We start from the raw sequence: 18,154 nt of genomic DNA, 5'->3' as shown, positions 1-18,154 counted from the left end.
TGTGTTTGGGTTTTGGGTGCCAGGGTTAATTTTAGGGTTAGGTGTTGCAAGGGTTAATTTGGGGGTTCAGGGTGTGTTTGGGTTTTGGGGTGCCAGGGTTAATTTTATATTGGGGATCAGGGTGTGTTTGGGTTTTGGGGTGCAAGGGTTAATTTGGGGGTTCAGGGTCTGTTTGAGTTTTGGGGCTCCCAGCTGCAGGAGGTCAGACGTTTATCTGCAATTTATTGTGCAATTATCCAACAGTTTGCATTTTTCTGGAAAACTGAAACCAAAGTGGTGGACGTGCTCTTTAAATAGACAAGCAATTCCTGTTAGTATCACCAGCCGCAAAAACATCTTATTGAAAACACAATAGTACCTTTGAAGTATTCAGATGCTTATTTTCAAATCACCCCAAAGTCATCAGGAACAATGTCATCTTGTAAAGTTATCGGAGAGTCATTCTCAGATCATCAGGAATAATGACACCTTCTGAAGTCAGCAGATACTAATTTTCAAGTCATCCTTAAATCATCACGAATAATGACACCTACTGGGAGTGGGTCCAGTTTGTGTGTGCCTCACCTGGGTAGGGCGTTCCAGGCTCTTGTCCCTAGTACTGCCATAGTCTTCCCACCCAGAGTTTTCAATTTGAAATTGGGGACAGTTAGCAGGTTCTCTGATGTAGACCGCAGAGTACGTTTGGTGTTGTATGGCTTGATTTTGGATCCTAGATATTCTGGTCCAGTTTGCTTATGTCTTTCTAAGTAATGGTCAAGATTTTAAAAAGAATCCTCTTGTGAACCGGTAGCCAGTGAAGCACTTTGAGTGCATCTGCTGAGGAAGAGTCCCTGGGAGTTTGAGTACCAATCTCGCCACAGCATTCTGGACCACCTGCAATCTTTTCACGACCGCCTTTTTCGTTCCTGCATTAAGGCTGTTTCAGTAGTCCAAGCAAGATAACATTAGGACCACTGCAACCGTGTTCCTGGCAGGCAGCGGGAGCTGGCCAAAACATTTCGAGAGTTTTTATGGTTTGGAAACACATGCCTGCGATGGCAAGTGCTTGCTTGTGAAAAGATAGTGTGGGTCACTTATTATTCCAACATTTTTGACTGTATCTAATGTTGTGGGTGGGGCATCAGAGTCTGGGGGCCACCACTGGTTGGGTCTAAATTCATTGGACTTTCCAGACAGCATAATTTCTGTTTTGGAGCTATTACATTTAAGATGATTTAGTTTCATCCAATTCATCACTGTGGTGGAACTTCTCTTCCACCGCTGTAGAGTTTTATGTTGAGGAGTGAGGATCAGCTGAGTGTCATCAGCGTATGCAATAGATTCAACATCAAAAGTAGCTATCCGAGAGAGAAGTTGTGTCATGTACAGATTAAATAGGGTGGGGCTCAGGGATGAGTCCTGGGGAACCCCCAATGACAACCATTTCTCTTCCGATTTGTAACTTCCCAGTGTTACAATCTGATGTATGTTATCTAGCAAAGATGTAATCCAGGCCAGTGCCTTGTTTTTTACTCTGCTGTGTTCCAATCTGTCTCCCAGGATGTCATGAGAGACAGTATCGAACGCCACCGATCGGTCTAACGGAGTCAGTACTGCCTCCTTGCCCTGATCCAAGACAGATTTTTTTTTTTTTATTATTTTATTTTTGTCGTTGCTATCACATGGTACACAGTAACGGACAATAGGTCTTCAGAGCAGGGTCAACATTCAGCTGCTCATAATCAGTAGAGCAACTTTTATATTTTACCCCCCCAACTTCAACTTGCTACTTTAAGGGTTAAAATCCACGATTCATAACAGTGGTCTATATCAACATAGGTGTGTCCAAATGCAACTATCAGTTCTTGGTTCAGATATACATTTCAGCATGTTCATCTACATGTAGGTTCCTAGGGCCCTGTAACATGTCCTGTCTCCGCATTCCACTCCTCCCTCCCTCCTATCAATCTAGATCTTCGTCATCCCCTGAGCTGTCCCCATCCTCCTCTTCAGGCAGAGGCTCACAAATGTCTCCTCTATATGTGTTCCAGGGTGACCAAATCCCGTTCCATTTTCGAGGATTATGTCTCTGTTGATATACTGCCCGCTCAGTCACCATGAGCACATCCATATTTCTGCACCATTGCGCCAGTGTCGGTGTTTCCTGTGCCCCCCAGTTTTTCGCGATATCTCGCTTTGCCAGCATTACACCAATGACCACCCACCTCTTCGCATGTAGTGATAGATCTGTTGGGCCCCACACATTCAGGAGACAAACCCTAGGGTCAGGTGCGAACGGGTTCTGGAGGGTCTGGCCGATCGTGCGTGTGACACGCCTCCAGTAGTCCTGTATATGTGGACAGGTCCATATAGTGTGATACAGCGTACCCTCCTCCCCGCAATTCCTCAAGCAATGTGGGTGTTCTGCTCTGTGTATTTTATACAGTGTCGCGCGGGTGTAGTAGACCCTGTGTAGTACTTTGAATTGGACCAGTCTGAATCGAGTGGAAATACCTGCCTCCCTGGGCGATGCCAGGGCTGCGTTCCAGTCTGTTTCATCTAGGTCCCTTATCTCGTCCTCCCAGTACTCCTTTAGCTTCCCCAGGGGATCCGGCAGATTATTCATGAGTTTGCGGTAGGTGAGGGAGGTCGCACCGGACTCCATGTAGTCTGTAAGCAATCGGTCCTCTAACGGAGCCGACTCCGGAAGCGTCACACCAGTCTCCAACACCGACAGGAGTGCGTGCCTGATTTGTATGTATCTGTATGTTTCGGTCTCCGCAAGGCTGTATTGCTCCCTTAGGGTCGTAAAGGAGAGCACACCCTCTCTGGTCCATAGGTCGCCCACCGTGGAGATCCCAATGTTGTCCCATTGATCGAACCCTTTGGAACTGCGCAGGTTACCGAGGGCCTTGGCGTCCCATAGTGGCGTGAGTCTGGTGATCACTCCCTCCCATGCCAACCGTCTCTGAGCTTTGTGCCATATGGCTACAGTGTGTCTGGTAGGCCCCTCCAACTTTCTCACCATCCCTTTGTTATAGAGTGGGGCCAGCAGGGTGGACATGCCCAGTTGGTGTCTATCTGCCCTGAACGCCGGGTCGTCCTGCGCTGCGTGGATCCACTGGTTAATCACCTTAAGGTGAGCTGCCCAGTAGTATAGTTCAAGGTTGGGGAGGGCTATTCCCCCACTATACCAGTCTCTGGTTAGTTTCAACTGTGCAACCCGGGCCGGTTTGTCTCCCCACAGAAGGCTGGACAATTGCGCCGACACGTGGCGGAAGAACGAGACGGGGACCATTGCCGGCGTGTTTTCCAGAACATAAAGGAAGCGAGGGAGCGCCAACATCTTAAAGAGCGCCGCCCTACCTAGCAGTGTTAAGGGGAGATTTTTCCAAAGGCGCACGTCAGTCTTCAATTTGTCCAGCTGGGGCTTAAGATTCAGGTCAAGGAAGGTCGAGTGCTCCCTCGTAATCCGTATCCCTAGGTATTTAAAGGCGACGTGTTCTACGAGTAATTGGCAATCCTCAGGCAAGGCTGGAAGGTCGCCCTTTACCATATAGATAACGGACTTGGACCAATTGAGTTTATAGCCCGAAGCCGTACCGTGGCTTTCACATAGTGCCAGTAAGACCGGGATACTGTTCGTGAGGTCCATGAGGTAGACGAGCATGTCGTCGGCATATAGGGATACCCTATCTTCGCCCCCACCTTCCCATTGTATACCTTTCAGCAGCTGGGTGGTTCTGAGAATCGTGGCCAGGGGTTCTAGCACTAAGGCGAACAGTAGTGGCGAGAGTGGGCACCCCTGTCTTGTGCCCCTTGCCAACGAAAACTCCCTTGATATGTGTCCGTTTGCGGTTACTCTTGCCATGGGTTCGGTGTATAGTAGTCTGACCCACGATATGAACGTTGGGCCAATACCGATGAGTTCCAGGACCGCAAAGAGATAGCGCCACTCCACCATATCAAATGCCATTTTGGCATCTAGTGACAGTACCGCTGCCGCTTCCTCCAACTGCGGGGCTCGGGCTAATACCCCGTGTAGCCGTCGCAAGTTCAGTGCCGTACTCCGGTGTGGCATAAAGCCCGATTGGTCCGGGTGTATGAGGTGTGCCAGATGGGGCAGTAGCCTGGTGGCCAACAGTTTCGCCAGGATTTTACTCTCAGCGTTAAGGAGGGAGATCGGGCGGTAAGATTCGCACTCCTCAGGGGGTTTGCCGGGCTTAGGTATCGCGACGATTGTGGCCGTGCGCTGATCAGGAGGCAGTCGCCCCTGTTCCCGACACTCCTGAAACATATCGAGCAATGGCGCGGACAGTGTCTCAGACATGAGTTTGTACCATTCTATTGGCACACCATTGGGGCCCAGTGCTTTCCCGGGGTGTATTGCTGCTATGGCTATCTGTATTTCTTCCTCCGTCAGATCGGAATCGAGCTCGTCCCGTTGGTCTGGGGAGAGAGTGCGGGTCGGCACTCCCACAAGTGAGCTTTCTGCCATTTCCCGTGTGACCTCATAGTCAGGGGAGTATACGGAGTGGAAATGGTCTGCCAGGAGTTCCACTATGTGTGCCGGACTGGTTTGTATCTCACCCTTAGAGTCCTTCAATTGCAATATCGCCCGCTGGCCTCCCCGCGCCCTCTCCAACCACGCCAGGAGCTTCCCTGCCTTATCGCCTATGTCGTACACCCTGCTCGCCGTTGCGGACATATTGTCCCGCACTCTGCGGCGCAGAAAGTCGGTGTGACGCTGCTGGGCCAGTCGGAGCGCGTGCTGGGTGTCTCCAGTCTGGTTCCCTTCGTGTTCCTGTGTTGCCTTATCAAGTTGTTCCTCTAGATCTGTCAGCTCCTGACGTTGTGTGTGCTTGTGCTGTGCGATCACCGAAATCGCCTGCCCGCGGAGGACTGTCTTGTAAGCCTCCCACAGTATTGTAGGCGACTCCACCGATCCCACGTTCTCTGCAAGGTAGGACCGTGTACTTTTCTTCAAGGCCTTGGCTACGCCCGGTTCTCTAAGGTAACCCGGGTAGATAGGGTAAACTTGCCTGCGGGTCTTTCCCTGACTGGACAGAGTCAGTGTAAGCGGGGAGTGGTCAGAGACCCCTCTTGGTCTAATTTGGGAATCAGTGAAAGTGAGGAGACCCCCCCCCCCCCCCCCCCCCCCCCCCCCAACGTCAGGAAATAGTCTATCCGCGATAGGCTGTCGTGGACTGCCGAGTGGTATGTGTATTGCCGGACATCTGGGTGTAGCCGCCTCCACACATCCACTAAACCCTGCGCTTCCATGAAGTCATGCAATTTGGAGGGCCCTGGTGTTCGTGTGCGCATCGGGTGGCGGTCTAGGGAGTCTTGTGCCACTGCATTAAAATCACCCCCCACGACAAGATCCCCCTCTGGGAGGTCTAACAGGAATTTTCCTAGTTCCGGGAAAGCTATGGTGTGTAGTGCTGGCGGGATGTACACCGAGACCACATTTAGCGGTTTCCCCTCCCACTGGCCATGTATCGCTGCAAAGCGCCCCTGTGTGTCTGTTGCAGTTGATTGGGTTATGAACCTGGACGAGCGGTGAATTAATATCCCGGTGCCCCGGGACCCCTTTGTAAATCCAGAGTGAACCACCATGCTGTATCCCTTCCTGTCTAGGGCCTTCGTAGCTGTGCCGGTGAGGTGTGTCTCTTGTAGTAGGACCAGGGCGGGGTTCAGCCTCTTTATACTTTGCAGGACCAGCCCACGTTTAATTTTGTCACCTAGGCCCCTTACATTCCAGGACATGAGGCGTAGCGGGGACGTCTGCCCTACATTAGTGTCCTCCCCCATCCTGTTTGGGTGTACGGTCCGTAAATTTGCGCTCGTGGACGACCAGGAGGTCTGTGTAGTGAACCTGTGTGTTGCATTGTGACAATACCATTCTATACTCGTGTGCCCCATCGTAGCTACCCTGCCCCTGTGTAGTAACTAAAAACCAAAACCCCCTCCTACCCCCAACTCCCCCCCCTCCCTGCCCCCCTGCTCAATGGACTCAGAACTGCCCGCCCCCCCAACTCAGCAGAGTGCCTGATCCCAACCCATAACATAGTACTTGCTCGCTGGGGTGAAGGTTTCTCCGTGGTCAGCGGCCCCCTTCTTCAGCTGCGGACGCCCCTCCGCCCAGTGTCCAAGGCGGCGTTGCCTGCTCATACCACCTTCCGGTCAGCTGGACCATGGCAGTGACTTATTGATCCCCGTCTGCACTGTCCTCATGACGGTCGGATAAAGGGGAATGTAGCTCTGCATCTTCGTCGTTGGCTTGTGAGCCCTGTCGGGAGCCAGCTGTGCGGTGTTTGTTCTGTCTATTGGAGCGACGAGGGCCCGCCGCTCTCCATCCCTCCAGCCAATCCTGCGCCACCTCTGGGGAGTCAAAAAACCAAGTTTTGTTGTCTGCTACGACCCGAAGCTTGGCCGGGAAAAGCATTGAGTATGGGATTTCTCTGGCTCTGAGTTCTTTTTTGACCTCAAAAAAGGTTCGTCTCTTCCGTGCCACCTCGGCCGTTTAGTCAGGAAAGAATGCCAGCGTCGCATTCTGGATCTTAATGGAGGGCGAGTTCCTTGCCGCTTGTAGGATGGCGTCCCGATCCCTGAAATTGAAGAGCCTCGCTATGATCGGTCTGGGGTTAGCTCCTGTCTTGTGGCGTCCCCCCCGGCACCCGGTGCGCCCTTTCCACTGTGAAAAAGGCGGAGAGTCCTTTGGGCTTCAGGGTGTCTTTGATTAAACTCTCCACATATAGGTCCATTGCCCTCGTGCCTTCCGATTCTGGCACACCTATTATACGGATGTTGTTCCGCCTCGAGCGCCCTTCCTGGTCATCGAGCTTGTCGCGCAGTTCTTTGTTCTCCTTCGAGATGCGTTCCATACTAATCTGGAGTTCCGAGACGTCTTCGACCAAGGATTTGGTCACGACCTCCATATTGTTCACCTTTTCTGTCATTTTATGAAAGTCCGCCCTTATAAGTGTGATCTCGGCCGAGATCGACCCCACCGTGGCTTGTACTTGCGTGAGGGCCCGCATGACGTCATCAATGGTCGCTTTCTTGCCTCCGGTCACTTCGGCTGTCTTGCTCGCTTGTGTTTTGGCGTCCTGCGAGGGAGAGGGAGAGCCGGGTTTGTCATATGCAAAGCGGTCCTGGCGCGATTGTGTCGCCCCGTTTTTAGGCCCCTTTCCAGTCATCTTGGTGTCGCCTGGGCCGGGCTATCTCCCTCAGACGGCTGTGTTTAGGGGGGTAAGAGTGGCCCCTGTGAGGTGCACCGGTTCCTGCGGCCAAGGATGTTTGCAGATAAGAACGGGCCTCTGGTGTGCGGTGGCCGGTCGAGTCCCGGACTAATTCGTGGGGCGAGCAACCGATTGTCGCCGCCCTGGAGGAGTTCCTCTGTCCCCCTCTGGCACCGCGTGTGCCGCCCCTGACTCGTGGCCGCTGGAGCTACGTGCTTGGGTCCCCTGATGGCGATGGGGGGCCCGAGTTGTCTTCAGACAGGTCTTACCGCTGTGAGGACGAATGCCCTGCGTAGATGCTCAGCTGGTCTCTGGGCCCAGTCCGGGCGGGGGTGCCTTCGGGTCCGTTTCGTCTTGTCAGGCACTTCGGTCGGCGAGGGGGAGCCGCAGTGCAGTCAATAAGGCAGCGCGGTTCCTTCGCCGCCAGACTCTGCACTCTGGCCGCCGCTGCTTAAGATGGCGGTGCCAGGTCCCTACGTCGTCGCTCTGGGCGCCGGACTCCGTCCTCGCCGGGCGCCCGGGTTCGTGTCCCCCTCACCTCAGACGGGCCTCCCGTCAGGCAGATCGGCCCCCCGCAGTCCGGTGACGGAGGCTGGAAGGCTCGGTCTCTGTTCACCTTGTCGCTCTCCGTGGCCGGGTATTTCCGGTAGATCGCTGCCCGACACGGGCCACTTCCTGCCAGTACGCCGCTCACTGTGCCCCCCGGTCCGGATGTTGCATACAGGCCCGCTCGGGGCGCTGGCAATAACTGTATTTCCCGACCTCGGATTGAGGTCCCGCTACTCCGAGCTGTCGCCGCCTGGTCCTGGGCTTCGTTGCCTTCCCGCCTGGGAATTTTCGTCAGCGGATAAATGTGCGGATTTAACTGGGAGCCGCTTCAATCACGGAGCTCTCCTTCTAGGCTGCCGCCATCGTCGGCTGCTAGCCACGCCCCATCCAAGACAGATTTTAGGGTGTCAGTGGTGTGGAGCAGGGAACTGCAAATCAGTGTCTCACCGCAAGTCACTCACTGCAGCGTTTTACTCTTGCCACAGTCGGGCTTGAAGCGCATTTGGTTGGCCTTGAAGCGCTGGTTAGAAATGCTTGAATCCATCTGAACCACTACTATTTTCTCTAGGCACATGTAGTAATTACCATAACAACCTCTTGTACTTGCCTGTGTTGTGTTTTAGATTGCGTTATGCATTCCATGATAATGTTTAGTCATGGAATGCAGAAGGCCCTCCTGTTTATCCTGTGATGGCTTGTTGGAGGTCGCTGTGCTGTGCTGCCGTAATAAATGCTTGCCATACTTGTGGATTGTATTGGACTTTATTACATTGGCGACGTGGATGGAATACGTTTTAGCCTTGATAGGTTTCAGCTCCACTGCTCTGTAACCGAGAGACTCCAACCGTTTATCGCCCAAAGATGGCTGCCTGTTCAGCCTTGCGAACCCTGGGTATCTTACAACCTTTTTGCAGGGCATCAGTGTGTCTGTGTGACACATTGGCTCAGTACTGACCACTGGGCATTTTCAAGTAACATAGGGCTGACTTAGAAGCCAAAGATGACCACTGGGTCGAATGCTTGATTTAATATTAAGCCACGCTAATTAGTCTGCTGACATTCCATTCTATCATCTTTTGCTTGTTCTGCTGTACCATGCAGGGAGTGGCACCTGTATATGGGTCAGTCCTAACCTGCAAGCAACTACAATCACATGCCTGCCTCAGAGGAAATGCGGGCAAGCGGCTCTGGTAACACCCCTCCAGGGTTGGAGCCAAGGTTGGTTTGCATATGGTTGGGGTCTGTAATGGTACAGTGAACAAAATAACGGAAAGTGTGCTACCCATGGTAATTTCCCAGAGGGTGATTACACCCATTATTCCCCCCACCATTTATTTTTTCTCTATAATAAATGGTTCCAAACCACAGGGGTTGAAACCATAACAAGAAGTGACCTGGATCTGGTGAAGACCTTTTTGTTGCAGTGGTCGACGTGATATTTTGCTGCCCAGTGTAATGTAAATTGTCCATACTGTGATGGCCACACCTATTGAGTGCCAGGTTGGACCACCTCTGGTGTTGTCGCTCCCAAAATGTTCATGTGAGAGGGGTATATTAGTGAACTTTTAAAGGTTCACACACACACACAAACATGCCCTCTTAAATACAGCAGATGAGGTGTTTTGTTTTTAATTCGGTTTGGTATTACTGCAGTAAAAAGAAATAATCAGTAAAATTAATCTGGGAATACCTCTTCAGTAATTCCGCATCAGGGATTACCACTACTACAGTGTTCCTGTGAGGTGGGGAATTCTCACTGAAATGGGTGTTTCTGTACTGATTTCCTCCTGCATTCTTGCTTGTCGTCCACAGACATTCTCCTGCAGATGTAACCTGGCGAGTGTCTGTGGAAACAGACAGGGTGTGGTGTTCAGAATCCCAACTCCTGTATTCTCTCAAATGGGAATGTATCCCATTCGATGAATGTGGCCCTGGGTCGCATCTGATTGGCTGCTGTTGAGCTGTTTCGGGTCCTGCTCAATTTTCAAACTTTTAATTCTGATTGTAAGTTCTCAAGTGCCCGGGGATATGGACTCCTGCTGACGCTTCCTGTGTGCACCGCCCGTCTGCCTCCAGGGTGCTGCTGTTTCTCCTGCTCCAGAGAGCTCCTGAACCTGTTCTGGTGAGCAGGATCCCAGAGCCTGCGCCGCTTCTGGAGCAGAGGCCATGGACCTGCCACTCTGTAATAAGAAAGTGGCGCCTTTGAAATGTGTGCACCGCTCATCTCCCTCCAGGGTGCTGCTGTCTGTGCTGTGGTCGCATGCTCCAGAGAGCTGCTGAACCTGTTCTGCTGAACAGGCTACCAGAACCAGCGTCGCCTCTGGGGCAACAGTCATGGACCTGTCACTCTGTAATAAGAAAGCAGCGCCTTTGGAATGTGTGCACCGAACCCCTGCTCCAGGGTGCTGCTCTTGTCGCCTGCTCCACAGAGCTGCTGGACCTATTCTGCTGAGCATGCCCCCCGAGCCAGCGCCTACTCTGGAGCAGAGACCATGGACCTGTCACTCTGTAATAAGAAAGCGGCGCATTTGGAATGTGTGCACCGAACGCCTGCCTCCAGGGTGCTGCTGTGGTTGCTTGCTCCACAGAGCTGCTGGGCATGTTCTGCTGAGCAGACGCCCTGAGCCTGCGCCGCCGCCTCTGTGGTAGAGGCCATGTTCCTGTCACTCTGTAATAAGAAAGCTTCAAATTTGGAGCGCACCTGCCCTGTGGGAACATTACACACAGGCTCATCCAGGAGTCTGCAAAGGAGAGAACCCCGTTCAGCCATCTGTACATTCCTAGACTGCACAGGCAGCCTTTGGATGTGGGCCTGGACTGTGCAGTTGACGCAGCCCTTGAGCGGGGCTTTAAGAGTGCTGGGTCGCTCCGGGTCTCAGACCCGGTGATCATTAAAAAGGGTCCATTCCGGACCCTGTATTCATGTCCTAGACTCTACAGGCAAAAACGATTTTTTTTTGCAAACAATGAACGTGGAAAAAAGTTAAGGTAACCCATGTCCTTTCTGCTTCTATTTCACATGTTTTACTTAGTCGTGCATTCCCTGTGTTTGCTTTTTCCAGGGTGGTGTTACTGCTGTGTAAGACATACTTTGAACTGAGTCTCCTCCAGGTGTTTATAATGGGGCAGAATTGAGTTGTGACTGAAGGCAGTGTGAGTTGCTCTCTGGGCCGGTCAGTGGGTCAAAAAAGGTGTTCAGAATAGTGCCCATCCAATCCTTCGCCTCTCTGCACAGCTCACTGGGCAGTGGTCACCTATGCCAGTTGCAGTTGAGATTCTATGCAAAGGTATGGGTAGGTTGGCACTCTAAGCATCAAAGAGGAGTCTATAGGGGTTCCTATCGACCAGCGAACCCAGTACTTGGTTTGAGACCAAGTTGGGACGACAAGGTCATTGGTTGAGCAGTCGCGGCCTTGCACATGAGAATGTTGAATCCAAATATTGCATAACTCATTAATTACACTCACAAGCAACTTAACTTTTCAGGTTAAATCTGTAGCTATAAAGATACAGGAGATTTTTTAGAAAGTAACTTTATGGTCGGGGCCCCTGTGCACTTACTTCCAGTTTGCATTTCCTAAATAGCGTCAATTCGAGCAGCTGGCAAGGCCATTGAATCATCACACTCCTGTAAATCCTTAAGCCACATAAATAATATCATGGTAACTGGATGGAAAGATTTAAAGGGTAGATTGTTACTAGTGGTTTTTCTTTTGAGGTGGAAGGGGCATGGGCAGGCACGTGCTCTTGTACTGCAGTACACCAACATATACCCTACTTTATTTTGTTCACAATCTATTTTTTTATGCAATGGCATATCTTTCAATACTAATGTTTAAATGAAACTGTTTAGGTGCATGCACTTAATATAAAATCCTTAAATCAGCATTGCTCTAACATTACAACTGTAACATTCCGAAAATATTAATTTCCGAACATTTACCAGAATTTACATTTCCTAATATGCGAGCAAGGCTATGTTGCAGTAATGTGTGATAATGTGTTGCATGGCTAAATACTTATAATAACCCAAAGGTGAGACCGATTTGCATTGCAAAGGCTTACTTTCTCTGCCTCACGTATTTAGCAATTATGAATGCAAGCTAATTAGATTATTTTACCATAGTTTAGCTTCTACTGAACAATATTTTGCAGCCCTGCTTTTGTTTATTTGGTTAGCATGTGACTTTGGAATTTTGTGTTTTTTAGTGGTACAATGTCCCAAAAACTTTCAGACGATGAGCAGAACCTTTACAGGTGCATGGAGGAGTTTAGGCTTCGCTTTGTCAATCCCAGTGGTGAGGAGTCCATTCATCTCCTAGTGGAGTCTCACAAGGAGATCGCAAAGGCTCTCACAGGTAAAGTGCTTACTGTTTCATCTCAACTGAAATAATGTGTATATTTTTTCCTCACTCCTTACTCAACTGCTGTTTCTTGTTACAGACTGTTGGGCAAAAAAGTACAAAGAGGGAATTCAAATGATTACAAAAAGGAAAGAAGTTCAAAATGGTATGTATAAACCATGTGTTTTACTCTGCTACTTGAGGGTAAATCAGAATATTATTTACACAGCTTTTATACCTCTCCTGCTTGCCAGTTCCATTATTATTTTTTTTTACTGAAAAGCATTTTACTCATTAAACTGAGTTTTTCTGGTAGCAAAGTGTTCCAACATGTTATCCGTTCAAAAGCCATCTAGTTAGAAAACGTTGTCTTTCAATGTTGTTTCGTTTGACATTTAAATATTAGGCAGTGATCCACCAGGATTTGAAGGAGGTGGTATTTTTTCCTTGTCTTGCCCCACCTGTCCTCCCATCTGTCCTTCCTTCTCTTTTTCTTCCTTTCCTCCTCTTTCCACTGAACTATTTCTAAAACTCCTGATCAAAATCAAGTCTGGCTCCCCCATGGATTGCGCGCCAGCACGCATTCTTAAAACCCTCTTCACCAATTGCTCTGGACCTCCCCTTGCCCTCCTCAACTCCTCCTTGGCTCTCGGATCCGTCCCTTCCTCTTTCAAATCTGCCATAGTCCTTCCGATTCTAAAGAAAACTGGTCTAGATCCCTCTCTTCCCTCCAATTTCCGTCCCATCTCTCTCCTTCCCTACCTCGGCAAGATCCTCGAGGCTCATGTCACTTCCTGCCTCTCCTCTTATATTGAGGAGAACGGCCTCCTTGCATCCCACCAGGCAGGATTCCGCCCGGGCCACTCCACGGAGATGGTGGTCCTCGCAGTCTTGGACGAGCTTAAGGGGAAGGCCGATTCCAATCTCCCCCAAGCTCTGGTCCTTCTCGATTTATCCGCTGCGTTTGACACGGTTGACCATGCCATCCTCCTCGACCGTGTCAGCGCAGCGGGCATTCGGGGCGTGGCCTTTTCCTGGCTGGCGTCCTTCCTTCAGGATAGGTCCCAGGCAGTTCATCTCTCCGGTTTTTCCGCTCCTCCCCGTCCTGTCACTTGTGGTGTTCCCCAAGGCTCTTCTCTTTCCCCTCTCCTTTTCAATCTTTATATTCACCCCCTCATCACTTCTCTTCTTGAGCTGGGGGTCTCTGTGTATAACTACGCAGATGACCTTCAGCTCGTCTTCGATCTTTCTTCCACCCCCGATTCCCTTCCCAAGTTCTGTTCCACCTTAGTTTTCATTTCTGACTGGATGTGCGCTAACCAACTGAAGCTCAATCCAGATAAAACTGAACTTGTTCTCACTGGTGGCCCTTCTAACCCCTGGACCACCGCACATTGGCCCCTCTCTTTTGGTCCCCCCCCCTGTTCCCTCTTCCTCTGTCCGCACTCTCGGCATCAAAGTCAGCCATGACTTATCCATGCACAGTCAGATCAGTTCTGTTGTGTCCTCCTGTTTTCTTTCCCTCCGCTTAATTCGGAAAATCTCCCGCTTCTTCTCCACTGATGCCCTTAAATCCATAGTCATGGCCCTCGTCATCTCTCGCCTTGACTATGGGAATGGCCTGTATGTGGGCATACCTGCTTACGAATCTCGCCGCCTACAGGCCATTCAAAACCAAGCTGCTCGTCTCATCCTCTCTCTCCCTAAATCCTCTCATATCACCCCGGCTCTTAAATCACTTCACTGGCTCCCTGTTCGTTTCAGATCCTTCTTCAAACTGGCCTGTCTAGCATTCCTGGCTCACTCTCGATCTGCAACCTTGTTCATCAACACTCTCGTCTCTTCTCATGCCCCTGTTCGCACTCTCCGTTCTTCCTCTCTCTCTCTTCTTCACACCCCTCGCTTCCGCAAATCCAGAACGGGGGGAACTCGATTCTCAGTCCTTGCCCCCCAGTTCTGGAATAGCCTTCCTCTCTCTATTCGCTCCATTCCCATCTACTCCCACTTCCGCAAAGCCCTTAAAACCTTCCTCTTTCTTCAGGCATTCCCCTCTTAAACTCCCCTGGGTTCCCCTCTGCCGAGTTCATGATCAGGTCCCTAGCGCCAGGAAGCCGCTTGGCCATCGTGCGCTCTATTAAATATTTTATTCATTCAGTTTTTCTGTTTTTAGCAAATACCGGTTGTGGGCATGAAAAATCAAAAAAGTAGTCTGAACTTGAATGTTAAGTAACTTAAAAGTGTCTTGACCCACACAGACCCCACTTTACCGTAAAGTAGTACATCTATAAAACCAGATGGCCAGCAAAAGATATTCAGTCTTTATTGCTCTAGGTCTTTCGTTTTTGTTCATCCTAAAAAGGAAGAGATGCGTATAAAACGAAGTGGAGACTTTGAAAAATGTGGAACGTCAGGAGAAAAAAAAGGGTTACAGGACACAATATTGCCATAAAGTCCACAAGCATTATCTGCAGCTGAGGCATCAATCCCCTTGATGGCCCCATCAGTAGCAATATCAATTGCAAAAGAGGTACTCATCAATATGAGCGAGGAGTAAAGCTAAGATCTTCCAGTCTGCAGCAGCCATCCAATGCCTCTGAATGGATGCCATCTAATACCAGGCACTGTTTTGAGGGTGTCCATCATCCCCTCAACTTTCCTCCTGCCTCCCTCCATGTACACCACTCTGATGGGGCGGGGGAGGTTGCCTTTTACAAATGCTAAGAGTGGCAAAGCGTAACAAGTGATAAGTGGGTCAAAACAATTATGCAGTAAAGATATTCACTCTATTTTGAATAAACCACTACCACCTATATCACTGGTGTATACTCAATCATACCAACTTGCTGATTGCACAAGGAAACAGCTGTATTGGTTTAGAAGTAAACTATAGAACTGGTCACCTGTCTCGAGGGGAAAGGAGTCTTTTTAAAATGCTATTTGATTTAAAAAGAAGTCGATGAAAGCTTACAGATGGATACTAGACATTATTTTAGCCAACAAATGGATCAGGTGAGCAAAGTTCTGAATGCGAGCATTATGGCAAATCTGTGTGCATCTGTGAACAGAGATCTGGATATGTGATGTGTCATTTCAAATCTTGGTTGTAAAAAAGCATAGAAAATTCCTCTGTCTATTGGGGAACGTGCTCCTCCAATAAACTGTTCTCCCATTTGGTCAAAAGTCTGCTTCTTTAACCTTCCGCATGGCATCAGTGGTTCACTTATGTCACCCAACAATCTAGTCTTATCCTAAAAGGGGCGATTGGCTTCTCAAAGCCAGCAACACAATAAAACTAAAAGATTCTACAAATTACAGTCTCTTCTTAATCGATTAGGCCTCCATATCCACTTCCAAAAGTCAACTTTGGCCAGTTCAAATTTTAACTTCTTTCGGAGCATCCTTGGATACAAGACAAGGAAAACTATTTCCTTCTGCGCCCAAAGTATCCTCCATCTTGGAAAAGTGTCATCTTACCACAAAGTCTCCGAGTTCAACACCCTGTCCTATATCATCCCTCTTGGGCTTGATGACGTGAGGTTCTGCTGTTAAACCAAGTGCAGGATTTCACGTGAGGCTTTCAGCACTGTTTGGGCCAATGGGCTAGGAGCAAAACGTGACAGACCAGTCAGTTTCTCAGTCAACAAGGTTGTTTCTGGCCTGGTGGTGCAAACGAGCAATCTAACAAGGAAAATGTACAGTCTAGAAATACTTTACAGGTCTAGGAGCAAGGTGGGGAAAACAATGAAAAACGAGAAATTCACACACAACCTGCATTTCTTCTATATAGGCCTGCTAGTGCTACCTGGGCTAACCGTTACTGAAATCATTAAGTCATATGCTTGTGCATACTGTTGTTATTTAATGCCAGTGTGAGATTTAATGAAAAATGCACCAGAGGGCATCTTAAAAACCACGTCTGGCTGCAGAGGCTGCCACACAACAGACATGTTGCTGGACCCCTGGGTAGGAGAGTCCCCGCTCTCCTGGGCCTGCAACAATGTACATCCTGGGCGAGGTGCTAGGTCTCCTCCCCCAGGATGGGCAGGGGGAAGCTTCAATGGCATGCCGCCTCTGTGAGCTTCTCCAGACCATTTGCCGTACCCAGCAACCACCCCCCACCAGTCCTGCCCCCGACTCTGGCGTGAAGACTGGCGGGAAAAACTACGTCAGGAAGGGGGGTGTGCCAGCCTGTGACAACCCCACCCCTCAGGTGGGGGAGACGAGGTGAAGCACAACCCGGGCTCCGGCCATCTTGAAGATGGGGAGCCTTGCCCAATCACAGCTAGGCTCCTGCCCCCCTCCCACAGGAGAGGAGCAGGCTATGGGGTGGACTCACCCCAGGGCAGGGACCCATTGGTCCCTGTCCTTGCCCTACCTGTAACGCCCCTAAATTCAGTATTTAGGGGCTCCCTGAACCTTCCTTACTCAGAACCCGATACAAAAAGAAGATCAAGAAGAAGAAGACCCGCCATGCAGCTGCTAACAACAGGACGACAACAACTGACTTGGCCCCAGCCCTACCGGCCTGTCGATCCTGGAACCTGCTCCTACTTAATCCCGGCGACTCCTGCGGACAGCAACCTTGGGACACCCGGAGGACCTGCCTGCCTTGACCCTCTTGAAGACTGGGACTCCCATCAGCAGAGGCTCTGCTACAACAACCCACCTGGTGCCAACCAGGAAGCTCCGGACCAGCCCACTCTGCACCCGCCGGGCCCAACCGAACCAAGACCAAGAGGACGTCCCCCCGGCGACTGGGACTCTAAGTCTAGTGCCCAAAGACCCTCCTCGACGAATTAGCCGACGCCCGCAGACTCAGAACCAGGGGCCACCCCAACCGCGACCAGCCTAGGGTATGCTTTTCCAACACCCCTGCACCCGGGGCCCTACAGCCCCCTGTGCCTCCCTTTGGGGTACCTACCTGTGCTTACCTCTGGAAGTGCTGGTCGTCCCTGGAGAGTCTCCGTCCCCGAGCCTGCAGCCTTTGTTCCTTTTTGACCTTTCCTATTGGATAACATTGAGGGCCCGACGGCTCAAAAGCACCCTGCACCCAGCCGCCCGAGTGCCGCTGGCTGTGACCCCTATGTCCTATCCTATTCCCCCCCCCCCCCCCTTGCCCTGAGCAAGTGACCAGGAGCCCCGCTCCCACAGCTGCGTGGTCTGCTAGCCAGCAGCCACCAACCGAAGGCCTTCCTTCCCTCATTGGATATCATTGGGCCTACCAAACTCTGCACCCGGCCGCCCCTGTGCCGCTGAGAGTCAACTACTTACCTGACCCTGGGGGACCCCTGAGTCTATGCCCAGAACCTTAACTTCACCAACCAAGTACTCACCTGGAAACCGGTAATTTACTTACCTGCCATTGGATAACATTGACTCATTTTTGACTCAACAATTTTCTAAGTGTGAAGTTTTGAAATCTAAAAATATTCACATAAAATCAGCCAAAGTCCGAATTCCAAAGTACTCACCTGTGATCAGGGGAGAAGCAAGTACTGTACCTTTCAGCCCAGTACTGAACCGCAAAAGTAATCCCTAGCAGGGTTACTAGTAATCTGTATTTTCTCCATAGGAACCCATTGTCTTATTTTCTATGACATTTTTTAGGTCTCGCTGGAGACCTATTGTGATTAAGTCGGCTCTCAAGGGACGTTGGCAGGGGCACACGCGGCGATTTCACAGCGTGGACGCGCATGCCCCGCCCCCGAGCCGTGCACATCTCCAGAAGCCGATTGCCAGGGTCAGCCATGCCTCTCCAGTCACACGCGCACACACACTGCATACACGCACGCGCACACACACACTGCATACACACACGCTGACACACAGGTGCCAAGCCCCACTTACCGCCTCTCCTGACTTCTGCTGCCATCCACTTTGTGAGAGTGGGCTTCTCCAAAAGACGGAAGTCCCGCCCCACGACTGCCGTGAGCGTGCACATCCCGAGACCGGAAGTTCGGGAGAGTGCACGCTCACGGCTTGTTTATTCATAGAAACTGATTGCAGAGTAAAAGAAGGGTCCACGAAGAAAATAACTTC

The 18,154-nt window shown here is 50.6% G+C and overlaps 1 protein-coding gene across 2 annotated transcripts in view; it reads left to right on the top strand.

Annotated features, from left to right (window-relative positions):
* SPC25 (SPC25 component of NDC80 kinetochore complex) overlaps positions 1 to 18,154 on the top strand; it is a 78,724-nt gene that overhangs the window by 781 nt on the left and 59,789 nt on the right. For both annotated transcript variants that reach the window (XM_086937710.1, XM_086937711.1), the window contains exons 2-3: positions 11,982 to 12,130; positions 12,216 to 12,281. In XM_086937710.1, the coding sequence (XP_086793836.1) occupies positions 11,989 to 12,130; positions 12,216 to 12,281 (208 nt within the window). In that variant the 5' untranslated portion in view covers positions 11,982 to 11,988. The remainder of the gene's footprint in view (positions 1 to 11,981; positions 12,131 to 12,215; positions 12,282 to 18,154) is intronic.

This window comes from Lissotriton vulgaris, chromosome 9, assembly GCF_964263255.1.
Source record: "Lissotriton vulgaris chromosome 9, aLisVul1.2, whole genome shotgun sequence".
NCBI lineage: Eukaryota > Metazoa > Chordata > Amphibia > Caudata > Salamandridae > Lissotriton > Lissotriton vulgaris.
The sequence above is the reverse complement of the archived record's forward strand: the minus strand, read 5'-3'. Positions and strand labels throughout refer to the sequence as shown.